Source organism: Petaurus breviceps, unplaced genomic scaffold (genome assembly GCF_028583685.1).
Source record: "Petaurus breviceps papuanus isolate PSGF00001 unplaced genomic scaffold, PetGlider_PUasm1.0 373, whole genome shotgun sequence".
NCBI lineage: Eukaryota > Metazoa > Chordata > Mammalia > Diprotodontia > Petauridae > Petaurus > Petaurus breviceps.
In genome coordinates this window covers 815,095-831,713 of record NW_027186299.1, presented here as the reverse complement: position 1 = coordinate 831,713, position 16,619 = coordinate 815,095, and the positions used below count along the sequence as shown (strand labels likewise).

At 46.9% G+C, this 16,619-nt stretch overlaps 1 protein-coding gene across 2 annotated transcripts in view; it reads left to right on the top strand.

Annotated features, from left to right (window-relative positions):
- Positions 1–16,619, top strand: part of CYRIA (CYFIP related Rac1 interactor A) — a 60,764-nt gene that overhangs the window by 17,870 nt on the left and 26,275 nt on the right. For both annotated transcript variants that reach the window (XM_069099330.1, XM_069099331.1), the window contains one exon: positions 8,958–9,037. In XM_069099330.1, the coding sequence (XP_068955431.1) occupies positions 8,968–9,037 (70 nt within the window). In that variant the 5' untranslated portion in view covers positions 8,958–8,967. The remainder of the gene's footprint in view (positions 1–8,957; positions 9,038–16,619) is intronic.

The following is a 16,619-nucleotide window of genomic DNA, read 5'->3' as shown; positions in this document are numbered from 1 at the left end:
CCTTATTTCTTTTCTTTTTTCCTCCCTCACTTCTTTCTTTTCTTCCTTCCTCCCTCCCTCTCTTCCTTCCTTTAGACTATAAGCTTCTTGAGGGCAGGGGCCCTTTCTGCTTTTTTCTTATTTCCCCACTCCCCCAACCCCAGCACCTGGCAGACAAAGCCGATGACCACACCAGAATCTGCCTTCTTCACCCTTCAGTCTGCCTTCTAGGTCCCTGTCTGAACCTGAATGAAAAGTCTAAGAGCCCAGTGTGAGTTCTGCCTCTGAGAGCTCTTGCTTGTATGACCTTGAACGAGTCACTTAACCTCCTAAGGCCTCCGTTTTCTTAAGTGTAGAATGAGGGGGCTGGACAGATAAGCTCAAAGGTTCATTCCACCAATGTCTATGTAACCAGTGCTTTGGCCCCAGCCTTGCATGAGCCCTTGCCCCGTCTCTGGGCCTCAGGCATTCTCTGAACATCATGGATCTCAGAGCTGGAAAAGCCTTTTGAGGTCATTGAGGCTAAATGTCTCCTATTAACCCGAGAGGAAGCTGAGGCCTGAGTCACCCACAGTGACAAAGCTGGAGGGGGGTGTCTGTCCGGCCTCTTACATCACCCAGGGAGGCCTGCTGGGCCCCAGCACTTGGCATGGCGTCTGCCACAGAGTAGGCCCTTAATCAATGTTGATTGGCTGATTGCTGTAGCCTGTCCCGTCATTTTCATGAAGAAGGGGCTTTGTGAATCTCCTCATAAACCATGAACTCCTCCTCCACCTTAGTCTCACCTGAACTGGGGCCTTGATTCCATTGTTTCATTTTCCTCGATCTGATAGAAATGCTGTTGGCTTTTTCCCCCTAGAAAATATCACTCCAGTTCCTATGATTTTATTTGGGGGGAGGCTATAAACGCTATCCCACCCCCTCTGGCCCACTGACCATGGTCTATCAAAGATAACCAGGCATTGGGCTTGTGCAAACTGGACTCTCTGGTTGCTTCCTGTGATCCAGCTTTCCCTGGGACTTGGATTGGGAGGACAGAATGTGGGCATTAGGACCTGGGATCTGACGGGGCAAGGGGGCCACAGTCCTCAGCCTGGCAGGTGTGAGATAGGACCCTGGGCTGGAAGGTGGTGTGCTAGATGATGCTGTCAGTGGTTCCTGAAAGAGGACCACATAATGGGACTTCACAGAGCTGATGGTTGTCAGTGATTTCACAGGGCAAAGAGAGAAGGGTCTCTGAAGGTGCATCTGGGCAAGACCAGAGACCAGAGGATGTCAGTGTTGGGTGGGGGTGGGGGGAGAAGGGAGGGAGGCTCTGGATGCAGATCAGCACTGGCAGGAACCTTCCCAAGGCAGGGATGCACCTTCAGTTAATATAGTCGAGGCTTCCCTTTGTGCACATGGAGCCACTGAGGCCCAGAGAGGGGGTCGCAGGAGCCCAAAATAACCCAGCCAGGAGCCTCTGGCTGAATGAGGCTTCCTTCCACAGAGCCTGCCTTGCTGGCTCTATGACTTCTTTTCACATGCTTGGAATGGGGAGGGGAAGGGCAAGAGAGAAAGTTCCCTGTGCAGCTAATGAGCAAAGACCCTGCTAGGTCCCTGGACATAGGGCAGTGGGAGCCACTCTGGCTTTGATTCCTCCCAGACCCCCAGAGTGGAACAGTCTGTTCTCCCCATGATATCTTACCCAGCCCGCTGCTAGCAGACCTTGTTTCTTGTCTAGCCTCTGTCCCTTAGTACTTGGGTGGGATACTGGGAAGCCCCTTTCCCTCTAAAATGAGGACATTGGCACCCTATGGTTCCTTCTAGTTCTGGACCCCATGAAGCCCCTGTGGAAAGGAGCTTAGGGGATCTTTTGCCCTATGGAAATTTTGCAGGTTTTCCTCCTCTCTGCCCCAAGCTTTTCCATCAATACTGTGCACATGCCCTAAGTCAAGGATGCTTAGAATCTGTGGCCCAGGGTCCCAGCTGGCAGCAGTGAGGCCTCTCTGCCCAGCCAAATCCCTCTCTAGCTGAAGCCAGGTTGAATGTGCAAACCTCTCCCAGCTGATCTGGGAGTTTTAAATGTCTCTGGCACAGGAAATCCAGTGTGGGGTATGGCAAAGGTGTCCAAGCAAGCAGACAGCGTCTACTTGTGTGTGCACCTGGAGGATGGAGAGGGGTGTGGCCCAGCTTCTATCATTGAACAATGCAGGGTTCTTTGGAGATTGATTCGAGGACCTGAGGGACCCAGAGCATCTTGTCATGAACAGGATGTGACCTGTATTTGTCCTGAAGGGGCTGGGTGTGATAAATGACAGTGGAGATTAGTGCCCCCCTTCCCCAGGAGTCTTGTGGGGCTAAGTGCAGGTGAGCAATGGGATACTCGAAGATGGGCTGACGTGCCCTTGGGCTACGTCTGGGGAGGGCTGCCCATCAGCCTGTGATGCCCAGATGTAGGAGGGGCTTGAACAGCATCTGGACACAGCCAAGGGGAAGTACACAGCAGTGATGAGATGCATGGATAGGGGCAGAGGGAGAGGAAGAGGCAGAGGGAGATATAAAGGGATATGTTTCTATATGTATATGTATATACACACATACATGCATGCACAAATACATATGTATGTGTATATATCGATAACAAAATGTGTGTATATATGCAAATATACACATATTTATAGGGTAGACATGCATATAATAGATGTGTATATATATACATAAGCACACACATCTGTGTGTCTTTAAGGTATGTAAAGCATAGTGCATACATTATCTCAGGTGATTTTCACAAGGGGGGGAGGGCCATTATTATCCCCATTCTATACAGAAGCAGACTGAGGCAGGCAGAAACCAAATGCCTTGTCCAGGGGCCCACAGCTAGTAGGCATCTGAGGCTGGCTTTGATCTCAGTTGTTCCTGACTCCACACCCGTCCCCCCAAGGCTTTGTAACGATGATGATTTTCATCATCATCATCATCATCATCCCATTTATATAAGACACCATGGCCTTAGATTTGTCATGGGTTCAAATGCAGCCTTGAGACAGAGTGGTATAATTGTTAGAGTGTGGGCCTGGGGTCAGATCCAGTGCCCTCCCCCTAGCCCTCCATGGCTATGTGATCACTGCTGCATTCTGTCAGCCAGGTCCTCCTCTGATAACCACCTCCCAGGGCTTTTGTGAAGAAAAATGTTGTCATTCCTGAGTCACTATGGGAATACAAGCTGGGACTCTCAGCTCGTGGATTCCGAGCAGAAGGCAGCCTGTCTGCGAGGACATTTCATTCTACAGATGGGGAGGTTGAGGCCAGAGAGGTCAGGGGGTTTGGCCAAAGTCTTTGTTGTTGTTCATTCATTTCAGTCATGTCTGACTCTTCATGAAACCATTGGGGATTTTCTTGGCAAAGATACTGGAATGGTTGGCCGTCTCCTTCTCCAGTTCATTTTACAGATGGGGCAACTGAGGTAAACAGAGTGAAGTGACTTGCCCAGGATCACACAGCTAGTAAGTGTCTGAGACTAAATTTGAACTCAGGTCTTCCTGCCTCCTCCCACACCAGGCTCTATCCACTGTGGCACCTAGCTGCTTCTGTCCCAGATCACATAGATATTATGTAGCAGACAGGATTCAGGGTCTTCTGGCCCCAGAATAAGCCACCCAGACCTCTAATCATGATCATGCTTGTAGGCTGACCCACTTGGTAATAAATCCCTTGGCCATGGCATCCATATCATGAGACAAAGGCCAAAGGCATCTTTTGGGCCCCAAGGACTTCTGTTGGCTTTAGTGGCTGCGTGATTTTGAGAACCATATATGAGGAGGCCTAAATCCATGACATAAGAGCATGCACTGCCTTTGCCCTTTGGTTTGGTTTGTAATAAATATATTTTATCCATAGATAAATTCCAGGGTCAAAGCTTTGAACCAATTCCTCACTGCTCCCATTGCTACTTTAGGCTCTGAGAAAACAGATCAGCTTCCTGTCTCAAGTTTATTTTCCAAATCAGACACAGATGCAAAGACCAGCCTCCCCAAACAGCTCTCCATCTCCTTTCAAAAATAAAAGTCTTCTCAGGAATTGATGAGAGAATATTTTTAAAGCCCTTAGCATAGAACCGCACACATAGTAGGTATTTAATAAGCATTTATTTCCTCCTTCCCCCCTCCTCCATTTCCACAGACAGTTCTTTCATACAGCCTTTCATTTCCTTAAGATTACCACCCTATTTCAGTTTCTTTGATGGCTGAGCCAAGGGACAGGTACATAAACGTTCAGTGGAGACCCTTTGCACCAAAATGTCCATGTGAAGGGTATGGAGTCTCAGGAGGAGTTGGAGGAGTGAGTGCTAATGATAATGAAGGCATTGGTGATGATGAAGATGGTGATGGTGAGAGTGATCAGCACACACACACACACACACACACACACACACACACTCTTAAAGGTTTACAAAGTACCTTACCACACCAGGAGGCAAGAAAAGCTCATGCCAAGAGCTCTCAATTTAGAGGCAGAGGACCCAGATTCAAAACCTGATTCTTCCACTTAACTCCTGTGTGATTGTAAAAAAAGTCATGCCCCCCCAGACCCTGACCTCACTTTCCTTACTGGTAAGTTGAAAGGATCAGGCTAGGTGATGCCCAAGATCCCCTCCAGCCCAAGGCCTATGAGCCTCCTTCCCTGATGACTCCAGTCTGTGTCAGACTGACTGAGTCAGAGACTTCACAAACTGCCCTATTGGAGCGCACACATGTGTGGCTGTGAGCCTCAGTGAGAGGAGGGGCTGGGCACTGAGGAGGCCACCCTCCAATTCTAGTTTGTATGGTTATTCCAACTCTCCATAATAGTTGCTTTCCCCAACTGCTTTACATCTCATTGAAGCCTCACAGCAGCCAAGTAAGGTCAGTAAGAACGTTAACTGACATTTCTAGCAGATCAGGGGGTACCCTGTGCCAAGCGCTACCTACCGGACCTTGCTTGAGCCTGATGATAGCCCCGAGAGGTGGGCGCCATGGCTCTGAAGATGTCCATTCCATGGAGGAGGATGCTGAGGCCCAGAGAAGTTACCATAGCTTGACTATATTCTCTCTGTTCTATTTGGTGAGACAAGACTGCTCCAAGGCCAGCACTCCATACACAGAGCCACCCTGCCTCTGACTGTGTGAGTCCCCAAAAGCCAGAGGGTCAGTCAAGCAACACACAAGCATCTGTTAACCACCTTCCATGGGACAGGCAGTGTACCAGGCACTCGAGTCACAGACACAAAGAAGAAAACAATTGCAAGATTACATCTTAATAGTGGAGACAGGGATACTCTGCATTTAAGTACATAGGGGACAAGTATAGAGAGAATAAATGGAAACACAAAGAGGTAAATACAGGGCTTTTTGGGAGGGAGGGCGCTAACTGTTGAGGGATCAAGAAGGACTCCTCATAGAAGGGAGGGCTTAGAGGAAGTCTGTGACTGAATGGCGGGAATGTGAGGAGGGAGGGCATTCCAGGCAGGCAGATGGGGAGAGAGTCAGGACCTTGGACAGAGCCTGGTCTTCTGCCTTGATGGAGGAGGAAATGGGAGAAGAACAGAGCCCAAGGTCATGCTCCAGACCTCTTTGTCTTCATACACAGTGGGAACTGCCCACAGGGCAGGGAGGTTGTCTATAAAGTTTAAGGTTCTTGAGGGCAGGGTTGTCTTTATTTTTAGTCCCCTGGCACAGAATGAGCCTTAGAAGTAGCTATGTGGTGCAGTGGTTAGAGCACTGGGCCTGCCATCAGGAAGACTCAAGCTCAGATTTGGCCTCAGACACTTGTGTGACCCTGGACAAGTCACTTTAGCTCTGCCTGCCTCAGTTTCCTTAACAGCGCCTTCCTCGTAAGATTGTGAAGATCATATGAGATAATATTTGTAAAGTGCTAAGCACAGTGCCTGCAGATAGTCGGCACTACATAAATGCTTATTCCCCTCCCCACCTCATCCCCAAGTAAGTCTTCTGGGGAGTCTTACCCAGCATTCCGAGGTCCTTTTTCTAGTTCTTTTGCTACTCTATGGGTCCCAGTACAAAATGTGGAGCATGAATCTATTGACTGGCTAGTTGTCAGGTGAGGGACACAGAAGGTTTGGAGTAAAGGAGACCTGTGTTCAAATCCTGTCTCAAACACTTAGATGTATCAGCCTCAGTTTCCTGGACTGTAGAATGAGAATAATATCATCTGCCTCACAAGTTGCCGGGAGTGCCAAATGAGATGATATTTATAAAGCCCTTAGCACAGAACCTAGCACATAATTGGTACTAGTAGGCTTTAATAAATAGAATCATTAGTTAAGAGAATAATGCACATATGTAATAAATACCAAAAATGCTTGTTCATGTCCTTCCTAGTGAAGGCTGCCGACTGATTTTAAATAATAATAATCATTGGCTATTGTGTCCTGGGAGGCACAGGTGGCCCATACCTTTTAGAAGTGTGAAGTCTGTAGGGAAAGCTAAAACATCAAATCAGAGGCCTTTGATAGGGTGCAGCTTCCTCAGCTGTGTCCACTCACTGGATGGGGCTCTCCCATTTCGAAGACCAAGAGCCAAATGAAAGTTTACGACTGGTCTTAGCCCTCCCAGTACTCTTTGCCACCCCTATGCCACCATCCCTGCAGAATCAGAAGGGGGCAGCAAAGGACTGAGGGTCACTCATGTGCTCTATTTTTTTCCTTCCTGGGTTTCCACAATCAAAGAATTCCTTACTGAGTGGCCAGCGGGCTGGGGATGCTGATGTTGAGCTTCCTGTAATTAACTCGGCTGCTGTTCATGAGCATACTCAGTCTCTGTCTGGAACAATGCTCCAAGACTTTCAGGCTTGTAGGATGCTCTGAGTTCATGCCTCTGGCACAGCCTTCAAGATTCCAGGGTCACTTCCACACCAGGGGCCACCAGGACTCAGTGGAGGGACACTGATATAAAATGCAGTTCAGTGGACAAGACTTATGCATAATAACGATAATCATAAGGTTTTGAGGCATGTAAAGTATTCTATAGTTCACTAACTTGTTCAATCACAAATAAGATGAGGAGGCTGCTCATGGAAGTCAGAAGGTGGAGGAAGGAATTCCACAGGGGATCAGAAAAAGCCTTGCTGAAAGGAATACCACCTGTTGTGGCTTTGAGGATGGGCAGAAGCACCAGGGAGAGATGAAGTGCAGGGGTGACAGGCAGAAGCACCAGCGTGGGCAAAGGGACAGAGAATCATAGAGAATTGTGCAGGAGAAGCCAAGTAGTCCTCATCTGTCTGGAGCCCCAGGTACTTGGCAGTGAGCAGCAGAGCTTAATTGATGTTAGGTGGCTTGATGGATAAAGTACCAGCTGTGGAATCAGGGAGATCTGAATTCAAATCCACCCTCAGATACTTACTATCTATATGACCATGGGCAAGTCACTTAACCTTCTCTGCCCCAGTTTCTTCATCTATAAAATGAGCTAGGGAAGGAAATGGCAAACCAGTCCAGCATCTTTGCCAAGACAAGTCCCCAAAGGGTCATGATGAGTTGAACATGACTGAAATGACTGAAGAACAAAGCAACCCTGAATAAAGTGCTTTGCTAGCCCCAAAGAGCAGCTTTCTAGAAATCCTAGCCATTGAGCTCTGGTTTTTAGTCTATGGCAGTCCATGGACTTGAGGCAGGAAGACCCGGCTTCAAAGCCTTCCTTGACCCTTGGGTGGTTGTGGTCCAGTCACCTGCTGTCTCACATGGTCAGGCTCGTCCTCTGCTGGATGGGATATGAGAACAGCTGTGTGCCTGACTTCATGGAGCCCTGATAAAGCTCAAAGGAGAGAGAGAACATAAAGCACTTCGCTCACCATACGGCCCTGTAGAAAAGGTCAGGGTGGTTTCTATCAGTGTGGGGCAGTTGGGGCTGCTACAAAATGGTAAAACGATCATTCTATGATGGGTGGACTGAGGCCTCAGTTCAGTGCATCTCCTAGGGCATTGGGCGTGTCCTTAAAAGGCCCATGCTCCACCCATAAAACACTGTTCCTCCAAACATAGAGGATTCTTGGGGGATAGAAGGAGCCAATTCTGTCCCCGATATTTATACTGAAAATTTTAGCAAATAAGATTTTCACATTGGAAAGAATAGAATCAGAGAAGCACTGAATGTTGGAGCTAGAAGATCCCAGAAGACCTGGAAAGTCTGAACTGAGAGGGACTTTAGAACATCCAGTCTAGAATTCCAGAGTTTGGAAGGGCCTTAGAACATTCAGTCTAGAATGCCAAAGCCAGGACAGACTTAAGAACATAACGCTCTAGAATGCCAAAACTTGGAGGGGCCTTGGTATATCCACTCTAGAGTGCCAGAACTTGTATGGGTCTTAGAACATCCAGTCTAGAATGCCAGTGCTCAGAGGGGCCTTAGAACACAAAACAGACTGAGGTCAGTAAGTGCTGAGGGTGTCTTCGGGACATAGAATGTCAGAGCTAAGAGTGACTGAACACAGGAGGTTAGAAAGAAATGTAAACTCTCCCCTTCCTGGATGCCTTGAGTCCTTCATATGTTCTGCTGGGATGAATTTCCTTAAAGGAAGTGGGCAAAGGAATGAAAATGCAAAGGCAGAAAGGACTTTTCCCTATTTCTTTTTTAGAAGACCCAAATGTCCCTTCAGGCCAGAGGTCCTTAGGTAGCCCCTTTCTGTAACAGAGAAAGGAACTTTCCAGAGCCTGTTTTGGTGAGCCAACAAGTCATAGCCTCTCTCGACATGATAATGGTAACTCTGTAGCATCTCCATTAGCCTTTACTCTATGCATCAAATATTTATTAAGCACATACTGTATGCAGAGTCCTGCTCTAGGCACAAGGAGAGATAGCCCTCACCCCCTGCCCTCACAAAGGCCATCAGATTGACCCTTAGTGGGTTTTACTGAAGTTTGACCAGATGTGTTGAGCCTTTGAATCATTCTTTTCGTTTTCTTTTGCCTTTATAACCATTTGCCTCTTTATTGCATCCCCCAGGTTTCCTGGAATGGGCAATCTTCTTAAGGTCCTAACCAGGGAAATTGAAAACTACCCACATTTTTTCCTGGATTTTGAAAGTAAGTTCAACAACTGACTAGATTCTTGTTCTTTCCCTTGCTTGTCATTGCCAATGGCTGAGAAGAAGGTTTCAGCCTCATGGGCCCAGACATCCTGCCAGCCCAGCCTGGATTCCTCAGACTTGAGTCTTCCATGAGAATGAGGATGCCTCCTCCTCATCTGCAAACAGCTGTGGTCAGGCCAGGGCCCATGGGGCTAGAAGCGATCTGATCTTCAGAAAAAATGAACTGAAACCGGACTAAGGCTCTGAAAACACTTAAGGATGCATATATTTTCAATGATCTTGAAAATGCCAGGCAATAAAATGAGTAAGGACAAGGGAAATTAGTTTAATTGAAGAGAAAAAATGTCATGTGAGTGGTCTGCAAACATGTTCAAGAAAAAAAGCAGGAATCCAGTATTAGCCACTGACCTATTCAGAACATAGATATATAAGCTTTAGAACTCTGATCATAGAACATCAGAGTTTGGAGGGGTCTTAGAACATAAAACATAGACGGTCAGAGATGAGAGAGAGCTCTGACCTGTCCCCAGGGTCATGGATCCTCTGTGTGTCTGCATTCAGTGGAAGCCAGCCTATAGTCAGGGAACATCACCTTGATGAACAAAATTTAAATTTCAAAATTGGGGGAGAAAGAAAGAACCAGAAAGATTTATATTTTGATGTTGGCTTGACTTCTCTTCCATTCCAAGACACTTAAAAGTCCTTTTCAATTTTTCAAATGCTATATATATGTATGTATATACACATATATATGTTGCTATTTTTAATCATACTATAATTTTTGCAGTGATACTCCCATTTCAATTGTCTGGATCCCAATTGTCTTTTCTTCAATTCTTTTTTTGTGTAAGATGGTAGATTATTGGTTAATGCAACATCTAATGAGCCAATATTGAGTTTTTGCTTTATTACTTTATTTGTTTGCAGGCCACTTAGATGACGTTTGTCTCTCTCCAGTTAAGCTGGTCCTCCCTGTCCTTGTTCATTTTATTTTCTTTCATTTTCAAAGTAATGTAAAATATATACATTATTAAGTATTTCTCTTTGTTTCAGAAGTTATCATGTATCTCTTCCTGTCTTTACTGATTCCTTTGTCAATCTCTAACTAATCATGGTCTCTAGTCACATTTTATTGCATTCTGACATTTTAAAAAGAGAGTACCATGTTTCTTTTTGTAAGTGTGGATATTGCAATGTTCTGAAAAGCACAGTAATGTCCTGGACTGGGTTCTCTTCCTCTCTCCCATGATGTTGCGCCGCTCTGGCTGGCATATAATGGTCCTCAGGGCATGCCCAAGCAGCCCTTTTTGTAGAATATCTTGGATTGTTCTTCCAGATACAAAGACAAACCCACATTCATATATGCAATAGGGTCTGGAACATGGGCAAAACCCTTGGGATGCTGTCTCTCCATGTGGAAATCCTAGGAAGCCAGCTTCTGGGAAAAATACAGTGACATGTAAGGGGAGTGGTTTGGAGAGACAAACTGGGTAGCCTTGGACATTCTGTAACTATCTCTGGTCAGCTAACCACATATTGGTTGGATGCAGGGGTACCCAAAGAGACCAGCCAGCTTTAGCTATGGCTGTCTCTGCCTCATTGATTCTGGGGATTTTGATGACTGTTTATTCGTGGTGGCTGGTTAAGGGAGTGGAGTCGCTGACCTTGAGAGTGTAAAAGGGTCAGGAATACTAGCCACAGGAATCTGGGAGTCAGAGACTGTCTTAGGGGTTGCAGCCAGCCCAGAATTGATGCCCTACAGAGCAAGGAGTGATCTTCTGAGGCAGCTTCTGGACCCATACCAGCAAAAGTTGAAATGAGGACTCATCCAGCAGAGAGACTGACTTTGGATGAGAACTTGGTGAGACCAGTGCTACGTAGAAACTGACCTTAGTGTTAAGCCTACTTCCCCGGAGACTGAGCTGATATATGACAGAGTATAGTGTACTCTGGATGTAATGAAGGAAAATCTTTTTATATTCTTGGTATCCTTTTTAAGTAAATGTATCTGGGGTGCGAGTCACTGGCCCCTGAACAAATAAAGGGAACGCATCGGTGGGGGCTTGATCCAATGAGTTAAGATAGAGAAAGCTCTTTGTAAACTATAAAGTGCCACATACATGCTAGCTAGCTAACTCGCTTAGTAGTGGTGGTGGTATTAACAGCTGTTAGTTATTATCTTACTAGATCTGTGATCAGGAACTCCCTTTGTGAGGAGCTGCCACACGCCAACAGGGGCCAGCGTGTTTTCTGCCTCTTGCAGCCGCTTGCCCGGCGTCCCACAGCCAGGATATGTCTGGGGCAGAGCTTGAATCTAGGTCTTCCTGACTCCGAAGCTGGCCTCTTGTCACTGCACGGCGCTATCTCTGTGTGCACAAAACATGTGCAAAATAAAGCAGCATCTTAGGGGGCAAAGACACTAAGAGCCTTTGGACTTTTAATAGGACATTAGGAAGTTGTTTCTGCATGTGTCGTTTTTTTCCTGTTTCGTGGGCACCGGGTAAGCAGCTTCTAAAAACAGCTCTCAATGAATAGACCATTTTTATATTTATAAATTTCATCCCTCACAGCCACCCTGTAAGAGCGCAGAGCAAGTAGAATTATTCCTATTTAAAAGAGAAGGAAATGAAGATGAGAGAAGGGGAAATGGCTCACCCAAGGTCACACAACTAACAGACCTAAATTTTGGACTCAGACCTTTTTAGCCTAAACATAGAGCTCTTTCATCCACACTAGACTCACTCCTATTTTTATTAGAAAGAATAACAACAAAGTCCATATAAACAGGACTATAACAGGCTTGATTGATGCAGAAGTGTCTAAATTTTGTCACCTTCTAAATCTGATTTCTGATTGCAAGAGGCTTTGGCTTCAGAAGAACTCTAGATTTCTTCCCCTCAATTTAAAAAGGAGGAAAATTGGCCCAATTGAGAAAGGGCCTTGCTCAATATCACACAGGCAGTAAATGCCAGGAATGGGGAAGGTTGTTCCAGTCCCATCTTTGAGACTTGGGAGCTGTGTGACATTGGGTAGATCTCCATCCAGGGACTCAGCTCTGAGTCCTGGACGCAGTGGTAGGACAGGGGCAAAATATCTGGCCCTGGAGAGAGAAGACCCAGGTTCAAATCCCACCTCTGACGCCTACCACCTGTGTGGCTGAGGACAAGTCCCTGAGACTCAGGTTCCTCCTCTGTAAATTGAGGGTACTCAGGCAGCTGCCTCTGAGGCCCCATGATCCTTCGACTCCCAACTGCGATTACGCCAAGCTGAATGGTTTAGCTTCAGCTCTGGCGCCCTCTTCGTTTGTCACCAAGGTCAGGACTGTCAGGTTGAATCAGGGCCACCCACCCGAGCTCAAAGACTTGTTTGAGTCAGTACTTTAGCAAGGGGTGGAGGGAGTCTGGGAGTGAGGAAAAGCTCCAACATTAGCTTTTTGGCAGTGGAGATCGCCTTTCTCTGAGGGACACTGGCAACCAAGATAAAAAAAAAGCTGAAAGAATTCGTGAAAGACCCCCCCACTCTCTGGGCTCAGTCAGTGTTTCTGGAAGGGCCAGGGGCAAGGGGAGCACTTAAATGTGTTTGGCATCTTGGACTTTTGTTTTTCAAAGAGCAAATAATGTCACACATTCCTTTTGAAGTAAATGATGGAATATAATTGAGCTGAATTGAAGGAACATAATTGAACTGGGGGAAGGCATTTCAGAGGCAAGTCCTCTGCAGGAGCCCTCAGGTTCCCCAATGCTATGGAATGAGCTCCCCTCCCCCTCCTCTTGTCATCTGACCTTGGAGAAGAAGGCTCCACTTTCCACTAACGACCCACAGATTTGAGTCCATTGGGGTGTTCAAATTCTGCCATTTTGTTTGAATGTCTCCTTCCTTCCTCAGCCTAGCAATCATCTCAGATGTTTGTTTTAGGAATTGGAGCAGATTGGGAGAGTCGTAACATCATTTCTCTCCAACGTTCCCTCATAGGGTGGGCTCAAGAAGGCTCTCCAAGGGAGTACAAGCCCAGGCCGCTCACGGAATCCAATTCAATGAGCCCCAGGTGATATGGCTACAATGAAAGGGGGCAAAAAAGGGAAGCAGCCAGTCCTATTCTCAGGGAGGTTTTATTCTATGAGCATACACACAGAAAAGTAAATAAAAATACATACAAAGCCATGTCAGCTGAGGTGGGGGTGGGCTTAACAACTAAGGGACCTTATAAGGCTTCAGTGGGGTGTGCTGCTTGGAGCTGTGATTTGAAAGAAGCCAGAGATTCTCAGAGGCAGAAGTAAAGAGGGACGGAATTCCAGGCACAGCAAACAGGTGATAGAGACAAGGGCCAGGGAGCCCACCATTGTGCAGGGAGGAGTAATGTGCAGTCACCCTGGGAAGATACACTTATATGGAAGACTGAAGAGCGTCTCTTTGGACTTGGGGACATAGGGAGCCACGGGTGATTCTTCAGCAGGAGGTAGATCTGGTCAGACCTGAGCTTTGGGAAGATCCCATGTGCAGCTGAGTGAAGGCTGGACTGGAGGGAGAGGCTGGGGTTAGGGGGACCAACTAGGAGACCCTCACAGCAGAGCAGAAAAGAAGTGATGAGAGGAAACTAGGGCAGGGTTATCCGGGGCCAGAGAAAGGTGGGGTGGGGAAGAAATGGTGGAGAATTAAAGATATTCACCCAATGCCAGGCACTGAGCTTGGCGCTGCTGATACAGAGTCCCACCCCTCAAGGAGCTTCTCTCCATCATCACTGGGGGGCATGGGGCAAGAGGAGAATATGAGATAACTTGAGGGAGACCAATCCCAACCAATAAGGGGATCGGGAAAGACCAGAGAAGGAGGCCCTGAAGTTGGCCCTTGAAAGTTAGTAAGCATGGTGTAGTGGCTAGAACACCAGACTTGGAAGCAGGGAGACCTGGGTTTGAGTCCTGCCTCCAATCTGAAGTTGGGTGATCCTAGGCAAATCACTCGACTCACATCTTCCTGTTTTCTCATGTGTAAAATCAAGGGGTGGAACCTGATAAATCTAAGTTTGCCTCTGTTTCTGAAGCTCTGATCCCATGAAAGAAGGCAGGCTTTCCAAGAGGTAAAGATGTGGAGGGCCTCCACCCAAAGGGAGGTGGGGCAGAAAGGACAGGCTGGGAAGCAGGGTGTCAGGCTGGTTGGCTCCAAGATCTATGTCACTGGAGATGAGTCTGAACAAGATGGCGGAAGCCAGGATGGCCCAAGTGCTGACTTACCTGGAGATCAGGTCTCCTTCTGTTCCTTGAGGTCAGGGACAGCCCTTTTTTGGTTTTTGTGTCAAAGGTGACTTATTCATTAGTTCATTAATGATTGTTGAATCAATTAAATTGAATTGAAGCCACGGTTCTTGGGTAGGAAAGGGACCAAGCCAGACCTGGCCTTTGGAAGGAGCAGTGAGCTTGGCTGCTGGGTGGGGGGAGCATCAGAGGAGAGAGACCAAGGAAACAGGATGTGGGGCCCCCCATTTCTAGCTCACAGAAGGCTATGAGCCTGAAGGTAAGGAGGGCTGTGCAGGAGCCTCCTAGATCTGGGAATCCAAGCTGCTGCCCCTCATTACAGAAGGTTGAGTCTCCATGGTAAGGGCTGATGGATGTTCCTGGCTTAGCAAACGTGTGCTTTCCAACTTATTCCTACAGGTGCCGCCCCTCCCCCTTCCTCTGTGCTGTTAACGCCTTCCTATAAATCGTCACCACTTTACATCCTCACATGTTAATCATGGATCATAATTTATGACCCTTGGTTTATCCCAAAGAAGAACAAAAAAGAAAAGCTCCGCTGTGATTGATGGAACCAGGAAGGCTTTGCAGTGCGTCTCCTTTTTTGTTTGCCCCAACAGTGTTTATGCAGCAGCCCTCCAGGGCCCTGAGCCATAGATCGTGGTCAGCCTGAACTCGGGGTTGGGGGGGGGGAGCCTGGAGACGCCTCAGAATAAATGGTGCCTTGCATACCGCCTGTGATCTTTGGCATTTAAAAAATATCCTCTATCAAACTGTGTAGCTGCTTCAGGGAGTTTCCAGGAATGGATTCTCTGCATTCTAGGTTGGTGTAGAGACCGAATAAGGTGTGGGCGGGTCTAGGGTCCTAAGGATGCACTCTTTGGGAATAGTCACCCTCCTGAAGGCCCCTGCTTGTAGTCGGGCATCTGATCTCTGCAACAAAAGCATTCCTGGTTAGCCAAGCCTGGTGGTACCTTTCCTCAACTCTGGTGACAGGGGGAATGCTTGTCATTCCACCTGGGATAAAAGGGGCCAGCTGGAACACGAAACTGGACTCTTATTGACATGTTGACAGTGGATATTCACCATCACTTGGGGGCAAAATTCTCCCAAATGAGGCTAAATCCTTTTGATGAAAACCCCCATCGATCTGGCCTGAGTCTCCTTTCTTGACAAATCCTGCATGTGTCAGATTCCAAACACTGGGCACTTTGAATCCAGCAAGCAGATGGATGTCAGGAAGGGCAGAGGGTAGGGGGTGTGCTGTAATACACTCAGCTTTCGTGGGTCCAGAACAGGTGTGTAAATCATTCCCTATGACAGGGGCTGCATGGGCTGCTTCCTTAGGCTGTGGAAAGTATTGGTTTCTGAAATCGCTTGTGTAAATCACAGGGACTTTAAATGATTTCTTTTTAAGACAGCAGGGTTTCCTGACTTATATAACCATCTTTGAGAAGGACATTGAAATTATTGGGAATCATTGGAATTGTAGAAAGCTGTCATTAGATGAAATCTGGAGATAGGCCACTGCCAGAAGAAAATATAAGACAAGAAATTATGGAGCAAACACCAGATTGGTCACCAAAGGACCTGGGTTCAAATTCTGATGCTGTGTGTCATTGCCATGTCGCTTAATCTCAGGTATAGCTAACATTCTACTGACTCTCTATATTGCTGACTTACAAGGGCCAGGGCCTTGTGGATCTGAATAAGTTTAGTGGATCTGAATAAGTTTAGCTACCTTACTATGTTGCAAAAATGGCAACATCTATCCACTGCTTTCAGTTCTGCCAAATGGAAAAAATCAACTCCCTTCTCTAGTTGATGACCTCTCAACTATTTGAAAGACAGCCCTCACATCCCCACCCCCTAGTCTCCTCTTCTCCAAGAGAAATATCCCCAATCCTTTTAATTTGTCATCATATCACATGAGTTCAAGGACTGAGTTCCTCTGGACTGTTTCCAGTTTATAAATGTCCTGCTTTAAACGACACCCACAGCTATACACTTGCTCCAGCCAAAGTCTGAGAAAGTCAAGTAGCAGTGGACACATCACCTTCCTATTCCGGGGATCCTTGCCACAAGCCAAAACTGTGTTCCCTTTTTTTCCCTTTATCAAATGCTTTATTAACTTCTAGTTTACATCTTTCATTTCCACAAGATTTTGAGTTACAAATTTTCTCCCAGTTTTTCCTCTACCCACCACCCCAAAATAGCGATCCCACTGGATATCCCCTCCTCCAATCTGCTCTCTCCTATATCTTCCCCCATACCCCCTCTGATTTTCCAGTAGGGCACAGTGGATCTCTATGTCCCAGTGCCTTTATATCTTATTTCCCAGTTACATGT